The sequence below is a fragment of the Panthera leo genome, chromosome B2 (genome assembly GCF_018350215.1).
Source record: "Panthera leo isolate Ple1 chromosome B2, P.leo_Ple1_pat1.1, whole genome shotgun sequence".
Lineage (NCBI taxonomy): Eukaryota > Metazoa > Chordata > Mammalia > Carnivora > Felidae > Panthera > Panthera leo.
Window position 1 is genome coordinate 31,586,065 of NC_056683.1, and position 8,542 is coordinate 31,594,606.

Consider the following 8,542-nt stretch of genomic DNA (forward strand, 5'->3'; position numbering starts at 1 on the left):
AGGAATAGTAGTCATCATTAAACATGTTATTACTCACAGCACTAAGACTAAAAAGGGAGCAAGTATCTTCTGAAATGGTATATGACCCATAACATAGATATAGGACAACTATAAAAAGGAAAGATGATGAGGAGAACAGAGGCAAAAGGAATATTAACTGTTTTCAGTAATCATTTTGGTGGTCGTAGCACAAGTATCATCATCCTCAGACTGCTGTGTGTGTTCATTCAGGAAAAGCAAATGAGTAAAGGTGGATATTCTAATTGTATGTCTCCCTGTGTGTTTGAAAACCAGAACTCTTGATGTGGAAGAAAGGAGACACAACTGTAATATAGAAGAGATTAATTTTTTATTTGTATATACATAAACTTTGTGCTTCTATAAATATGAACGTTACATATAAACATTTGTACTTCCACCAAAAAGACCTGATATAGTGATGAACTCCTAACTCCAGCTTACAGTCTTAGTGACATTTCCCACTAAAATAATCCAGGGCTTTCTAAAACAATGGCTGATTTCAGGTCTGAGCGGGAAACATACAGAATAAACCTGGAACATTTTGGCATGCAGATAACAAAGAAATGATCAAAAGACTTGTGTCAAAAGGACTCAGGAGCCACTTGAAGAAGTTTCCACGCACCTAGGATGATATGATTGAACTCGTGGCTAAAAACCACCAGGAGTTAAAATCCATCAAATACATTTAAATCCTTGAGTTTATAATGATACAAGAAATAAAAATAAAAAGTAAAACCTAATTGTCCACCTTTGGATAATAGTAGGAAACAAATTCAGTAACTTGAAAATTAAAAAAGTAAAAGAACTAAAACACTGATCCTTTCTTTCCACTGTATCACTGGGCAACCCACCAGTAAATGAAGAGAAATGTCTCTTTACAGAAGCAATAAAGCATATAAACAAAGAAGGACTGATAGAATTCAAGTGAATTCAAGGGCCTAGGCAATGAGCACCAAAGGTGAATGCACTGTAAAAAGAGACACAATTGGACAGTTTGGGCCTCATGGTAAAAAACACACCTCCACCTACAGACTCATCAAAGAAATTAAACCTGTCTATCCAGCCTCTGCATCCATTTGCCAACTTGCAAGAAATGCAGAGGACAGAAGGACATGCTAAACTGCACCAGATGCATGCAATTGGTAAAATCCAAACTATGGAAAACTCTGTAGGTTAAATGTCTCAGGCTTTTCAACGTATTAGTCATAAGGGGGGCAAAGGGGATGGAGGAGAAATAGTAAAGTATGAGACAGAAAAGACAACTAAGCTGGGGCACCTGGGTGGCTCAGTCGGTTAAGTGTCTGACTTCATCTCAGGTCATGATCTCCCAGTTCATGGGTTCGAACCCCGTATCAGACTCTGAACTGACAGCTCAGAGCCTGGAGCCTGCTTCAGATTCTGTGTCTACTCTCAATCTCGCTCTGTCTCTCTCTCTCTCTCTGCCCCTCCCCTGCTTGTGCTCTCTCTCTCAAAAATAAATAAACATTTTTTTAAAATATTTAAGGAGCACCTAGGTGGCTCAGTCGGTTAAGTGTCTGACTTCAGCTCAGGTCATGATCTTATGGTTCCTGATTCCTGGGTTTGAGCCCTGCATCAGGCTCTGTGCTGACAGCATAGAGCCTGAAGCCTGCTTCAGATTCTGTGTCTCCCTCCCTCTCTGCCCTTTCCCTGCTCACACTCTGTTTCTCCCTTTCTCTCAAAAATAAATAAACATTAAAAAAAAATTAAAAAGTGATTAACAGAATGCAATTACTTTTTTCTAAAGTTTATTTATTTTGAGAGAGAAAGAGAGAGAGCACAAGCAGGGGAGGAGCACAGAGAGGGAGAGAGAATCCCAAGCAAGCTCTGCACTGTCAGCACAGAGCCCAATGCAGGGCTCAATCTCATGAACCGTGAGATCATGACCCAAGCCGAAATCAAGAGCCTGACACTTAACTGACTGAGCCACCCAGGCCTCCCAGAATATAATTACTTTTGAGAGGAGGGAGAGGGGATTGATTGGCCTATGGCACAGGGAGACTCCTGCTCTGACTGGTAAAGTTCTATTTCTTGGCCTGAGTGGTGATTACAGGAGTTTTGCCTTAAATAATTCATTAAATTCTACATTTTGTATGGTTATCTGTTCCTCAGGTTTATTTTACAATAAAAAAGGTCATAAAAAACGGTGAAAAGGAAACAGTGCCTCTGAGCATTTGTCTTCTGGAGACAGTGGAGAGTGCAGTTGGAAACAGAAAGACATGAGGATAACTCACAAGGTTAGGGCTGGACCATAGGAGGTATGCAGGTTGGGGCTGGTGGAAGTCAGCTTTGGTGGGAATTTCTGCACACTATCCTTGGAAATGGGGACTAATGGCACAGGCAAGGAGGAGGAAGAAGGGCAGACGAGTGAGAGATGATCTCAGAAAACAGAACTCTAGAATCAAGTCAGGACTCCTCCAAGGACTCAAGGAAGTAGCTCCAGAACATGGACCTCATGAGAGTCCTTTACTTAGTCATTTGAACTCAAGTCATTCGGTACTATTTCAGCCTCCAGGGCAAGAAGCTCTGATTGGGACCTTAGCGTGGCTATGGTGAGGGAACTGCTCTTGAGACCTGCAGGAATAGTGATCAAAGTCTGAGGAGGGACTCCACCCTCCCATTCCAGAAACTCAGCACCCAGTGCCACCCAGCCAAAGCCACCCTCACACCCTATCCCCAAGACCTCTCCCTCTGGCCAAAGCACAGGGACAACAATTGGCCACCCAAAGACAAGGAAGAAGACATTACCTCATCACCAGACAACTGCATCTCCACATACCCTGGAATGAGAGGAAAGAAATAGAATGCCTCTAGTTAGGACCAAATGTGTGATTATCCTGACAGATAGGGACGAACTGAAATATCAATACTCCAGCTCTGCTGACCCCCTGAAATGTTTCTGGATTCAGAAAAGACTATCATGGTGACCTCTGAGAAGTACAATCAGCTTTCCCTGCCTCACATCTTTGAAGTTAGGGGAAGTGGGAGAAGCCACGGGGCAGGTGACAGGGGACTCCTGAGAGGCTCATTACCTTTCTGAGCCCTGAGGCAGATGACAGTCCCCACCAGAAGGAAGATCAGCCCAAGCAGGAAGGCTGCAATTCCACTTAGCATCTTTCTCCAAGAATATGCAGACTGAGCTCCTATGGGAAACAGGTCTGAAAATTAGTAAAAAGCTCCCAATGTTTGGCGTGCCTTCCTGAAATCTCAGAGTCCATTCTGGATACCAGATCAAATGCTATCTAGAGAAGAAATACATTTAGATATGGTTCTTTGAAGCCAAGGTTTGCACCCATGGAGTTTCTGTTACTGAATCTTGCAGCCCGTAAGAATGCCCCCTAAAATACTAAGACAAATTATTAGAGTATACTTGTTCCCAAAGTTGGAAATAAGTGATGAGGTGATTAGACCTCCTTATTTCTTGGCAGATACAAGGATAGATATCTGTCGTGTCTTCTCCCACCCTAACCCAAGGACCCGAATTCCATGACCCCTCAGATCAGGGGAAAGAAGAATGACTATCGGGACCAAGATGAATGCAGAGATAACACAGGCCGTGTGCTAAATCAGCATCAACCTGAGTCAGGCCCAAAGAGTACAAGAAGCTGATTCTCACTCCACTCCACAGAAATAGGGCTCAGCAGGCTGGGATGATTAACAAGGCAGGTGTAGACATCTCCAAGTTCAGGAGTCATTTCCAGCATCACCATTGTCTGAAAGGTCCAGTCTCCATTCCTGATAAGGCCAGTGGACATGACCCCTACTCTCTCCTGCTGCCCATTCCGGAACCACATGATCTTGATGTCCCCTGGATAGAAACCTGTCACAGAGCAAAGCAGCAGATTGTGGTGTTGCAGGGATGGGGTCCTCTCTGGATACACCGCCACCTCTGGTTGCACTGGGAAAAGAGGAAAAAATGAGACATTGTGAAGGAAAACCACTAAGCCAGGACAAGGGTTCCTTGAAAGACAATCTCTTCCCCTAATCTTCTCACATCACCCAGGTGGAAACTGGAAATGTGGGGAAATCTCTGCCCCCAAGATTCAGAAACTGGGTATGTCAATGCCCCAAGGATGAGTTAGGCCTTATCAGATACTCCCACAATTACCCCCTTTATTTGAGAGCCCACTTGTCCTTAAAGTCTTTGAGAATTTGGGGGGTCTGGGACCAAGACCACAGTGACCTGACCTGTGAAGATAATTAATGAATCACAACTAGGGACAGAACATATACAGACTCCCCTGCTTACAAGCCATTTATCCTGAAGCAAGAAATTGCCCATCATGAGGAAGTAAAGCCCATGGTCACATTCACATGTAGGAGATTCCTGAACCTCACAAGACCTCACCTTCCACCTCACCTTTTCTCCCCACAGTGAAGGGTGCACCCAGCTTGTAGTTATGTCTGCAGAGTGCATCCACAGAAGCTTTACTCCTCTCCAATATATCTGGCCGATTGTTCCACAGCTCAGCATCAGGCTTCCCCAGCTCTGTCAATGCCACAAACATTCCCACATCGCTGTCGAAACGTGCATACTCTTCCAAGTTAAAAATGAATCTCACCACAAACTGCACCTTCTCTGTCCCATTGGTGAAGTAACAGTCAGCCTTTGCCTGAATCACAAAATCTTCTGGAAATCCAAAAAAAAAAAAAAAAATAGACAAAAAACCAACCCTCACTTTTAGGAACCCATACGTGGTAAATTATGCCAGAACACACGGATTTGAGAAGAGGCTTTTGACCTCAGTAAATAGGTCAAAGTGGCCTCTTCTCCCCTGGGCCACATCTGGTTCCTTTTAGCAAAGAGACATCCATCGTGGAAAGCAGTCTGAGACCCATCCTACAGGGCCAGCCAAACGGAAGATGTGTAATCCCAAAAAGGCAAGCCGAAAAGAGAGTCCCAAGAGACATAAACATTCATTCCACAAACATTTATTGACTATTTGTGTTCTGCTGACATTGTGCTTGGTTTCTCCAAGCCAAGCTTTCAGAAGCCCAAGACTTTAACTCCCTTTGTTATCAAGTCAAAAAGATCCATCCCCATGTGGAGTAATTCAACAGCACTCTTGCCCATGGCGGGTTCATTCGATACATTCCCTCTGGAGCAGAGTGAAGGAGTGATGGAGGTGGGCAAAGAAATTCAGACACGGTACACGTTTGATGTCAAATCAACCCCTTCCACTTTTCACTCACTATGGGTTTTCTCCAAGAATTTCCTTTTGGACCTTTCCCCTTGCACTTTTACTTAGACTTCACCCCTCTGTTGGCTCTAATAAGGTAATGATTTAATTACCTTTGTTGGTGTTAAGTAAAATAATACTAATCCATGGCTCGAAGATTAATATTGCTATCAGTATCGTTGGCACTATACCTACCATACCAGTAGCTACAACAACATGGTGACAGAAAATATACAATTAGCTTAAGCGTCTTTGGGGATTTTCACATGAAATACTGCCATTAAAGGTGGAATAAAAAAATCTAATTCCATGGTCTGTTATAATTTTCTACTTTCAGAGCACCTTACTGATATCAATAGTGATTACCTTGAGCTACATATTGTTTCATACACTGTCTACTCTGCTATTCTTCAATGTAATTTCACATTCAAAAATTATGTAATCTGTCCTCACAGGTAAGAAAAAGGATCATTCTTATTTGTTGAACACACAGTGTGCTATGGTCTGAGTGTTTGTGCCCCTGCCCCCAAATTCTTATGTTGATATCCTGACCCCCAAAGGTGGTATTATCAGTAGGAGGTGCCTTTGGGAGGTGTTTGGGTCATAAGGGTGGAGCCCTTTCTCATGAATAGGATCAGCCCTTATAATGGAGGCTCCAGAGAGATCTCAAGCCCCTTCTACCACGTGAGAACACAGGGATAAGGTGCCAGCTGTGAACCAGGAAGAGAGTCTTCATCAGAATACAGCCATACTGGGGCATCTGGGTGGCTCAGTCGAGAGGTGTCTGACTTCAGCTCAGGTCATGATCTCATGGTTTGTGAGTTCGAGTCCCTCATCAGGCTCTGTGCTGGCAGCTCAGAGCCTGGAGCCTGTTTCGGATTCTGTCTCCCTCTCTCTCTGCCCCTCTCCTGTTCATCTCTCTCTCTCTCTCTCTCTCTCTCTCTCTCAAAATAAGTAAGCAAAAAATTAAAAATAAATAATAAATAAATAAAAAAGTACACAGCCATACTGACACCTGATCTTAGACTCCCCAGACTCCAGAACTCTGAGAAATAAATTTCTGTTGTTTATAAGTCACCCAGGCTGTGGTATTTTGTTGCAGTCACCAAAATGGATTAAGACACTTCGTAGATTTGAAAATTTGAAAAATTTTAAACAACAAATTGGTAAATGGCCCTGGGTTATGTTTCAGTTGACTTGAGTTCTAGTTCTATATCCGATAGTTTTACATAGAACCACTTACCCTCCCTGACCTGCTTTCCTTTGATAACGACACTGAAGGAGAGCTCAAAAGCATAGTGTTAAGACAGAAAAGAAACAGAATGTGATTTAATGCACAATGACATTTATTAAGATTTTTAAATACACGTGAAAAGCAATGCTAAATATTCTTTTTTTTTTTTAACATTTTTTATTTATTTTTGGGACAGAGAGAGACAGAGCATGAACGGAGGAGGGGCAGAGAGAGAGGGAGACACAGAATCGGAAACAGGCTCCAGGGTCCGAGCCATCAGCCCAGAGCCTGACGCGGGGCTCGAACTCACGGACCGTGAGATCGTGACCTGGCTGAAGTCGGACGCTTAACCGACTGCGCCACCCAGGCGCCCCGCAATGCTAAATATTCTTAAAGACCACCCCATAGTTAAAGACACGTTAGAATGGCTCTCTAAGGAAAGGAGGGTGTGAAAATGGAGACAAGGGAAGAGGAGAGAGTCCTTGCACAGACAAATGATAACAAAGTGCTGTGAACTCTTTGGGTAAGATTAACGCAATTCTGTGGACTTGAGAACAACAATAAAAAAAAAGGAAATTCAAATGGGTTAATAATGCAGGTTGGCCAGAAAAGACCTCCCTGAAGAAACAGCATGAGTTAAGGCTTGAAGGATAGTAGTTACTGATCTCCAGTTGTAAATTTGCTCTCATTTCTCAGCTTCTCCTCTGCGAGCTACTGAGTGGAGCGTAAGGACGGCAGAATCCTTCCTGGGCCAGCCATACTCATCTCTTAGATGCTCTAACCTCCAATGCTCTTCCTTCTTACAGTTTAAATCAGAAAAAGAAAATAATTTTTTAGTCAGATTTGTGTCAGATTTAAGATCTGCACTGACTTTTTCTTCATCTGTGTTGTTTAATGGACATTATGAGCTCAGAGAGGTTTCTATTCTTGAAGAACAAAGATCTTCCACCCACCGCACCCTCCCAGGTTGGTTCCTCTTTTGCGTTAATGAAACTGACATTCAAACAGGTTCTGTTTTTAGCACATCACATCCCGTTTTCTGCTGATAAATATGTCTTCAGGGTGCAATATCGCCTCATGTTTGTATAGCCTATCTCCTCAGCTAGAAAAATAACAGCAATAAATACATGTACTTAGTAGCCTGGGGACAGTCTGAGGATAATGCATTCAACTTCTCTTATTTGTCAAAACTGGGGTTAATAAATGCCAAAAGAAGAAACTTTGTTTCCAAGTTCTTTTGTCCTCGTGTATCTCAATTGGATAAATATAAAAACAGTCACAATCATCAGAGCAATCTCCTGTCTAAACAACTGGCAGCTATTTTCAGACTGCCTCCAGTTTATACAGTTCTTGAGACAGACATTGACACAATAAGGGCCCTAAGCAAGACAAAATGTTTCCCTTCTTCCTGTTACCCTACTCCTTGAATCTGCGGCTCTGGTACAGGAAGTCCCTTTTCCCACATTGTGTGTGGTAAAGAGAGAGCCTTATTTTTCTTCTAAAGGAAAGAACACTTTGAAGCCGGAAGCCAATTCTAGTCTGGTCTGCAGCCTGGACCCACAGGGAAAGGCATTCCTCCCCCATGCCAATTCTTGCATGCACACCTGGAAAAAAAATTGCTCTGTTCTTACCTGGAGAGTCTCTGCCTTGAGTCATGGAGGAATCCAGCCTGATTACACTCACTTGCAGAACCACCATCCAGGAAACCCACCCAGAACGCATTCTGGAAGGAAAAAATAAGTGAGACAGTAAAATCATCAACTTCTTCAGAATGGGGCATACCCCCCGCAAAACTCAGTCAAAAAATATTTATTAAGAGTATGAATACTTTCCTGCCCACCTCAGGATTGGAAACTCTTCACACTGATAACCAATTACGATAGAAGAGTTTTGCATCATCAGATGCTAGGTAGACTACTTCCGTAAAGTTGTGTTATACCACTCAAGAATCGGTTACCTGCTTAATCACTGGCAGTAGTTTAAGGTATGTGGAAAATGGGCTGTGGAAAAAAAAAAAACTTTTTTAAATAGTGTATATAATACGTGATCCTAGAAGAACTACACGGATTGTTTATTATGCATTCTGTTA

The 8,542-nt window shown here is 42.8% G+C and overlaps 1 protein-coding gene across 3 annotated transcripts; it reads right to left on the reverse strand.

The window, feature by feature from the left end:
* Positions 1 to 1,944: 1,944 nt before the first annotated feature.
* Positions 1,945 to 8,241, reverse strand: LOC122219750 (HLA class II histocompatibility antigen, DO beta chain-like). Of its 3 annotated transcripts, XM_042938404.1 has the most exons (6): positions 8,085 to 8,241; positions 4,400 to 4,669; positions 3,656 to 3,937; positions 3,072 to 3,182; positions 2,788 to 2,819; positions 1,945 to 2,613 (listed from the first exon to the last, which is right to left on the reverse strand). In XM_042938404.1, the coding sequence occupies exons 1-6, from the start codon at positions 8,209 to 8,211 to the stop codon at positions 2,587 to 2,589; spliced, it is 849 nt and encodes a 282-aa protein (XP_042794338.1). In that variant the 5' UTR covers positions 8,212 to 8,241; the 3' UTR covers positions 1,945 to 2,586. The 3 variants fall into 3 exon arrangements, with proteins under 3 accessions (XP_042794338.1, XP_042794339.1, XP_042794337.1); XM_042938405.1 differs by having other exon boundaries at positions 1,945 to 2,819; positions 3,656 to 3,859; XM_042938403.1 differs by having other exon boundaries at positions 1,945 to 2,819.
* Positions 8,242 to 8,542: the final 301 nt, after the last annotated feature.

Bases quoted from the DNA above. Each gene is read 5' to 3' on its own strand.
- LOC122219750 (XM_042938403.1), bottom strand. From the start codon at position 8,211: ATGATTTTACTGTCTCACTTATTTTTTCCTTCCAGAATGCGTTCTGGG. The intron at 3,938-4,399 runs GTGAGGTGGAAG...CTCTTTTCCCAG, and splicing joins CTTCACTGTGGGGAGAAAAG to TGCAACCAGAGGTGGCGGTG. The intron at 3,183-3,655 runs GTGAGAATCAGC...TGTTTCCCATAG, and splicing joins CCCTATTTCTGTGGAGTGGA to GAGCTCAGTCTGCATATTCT.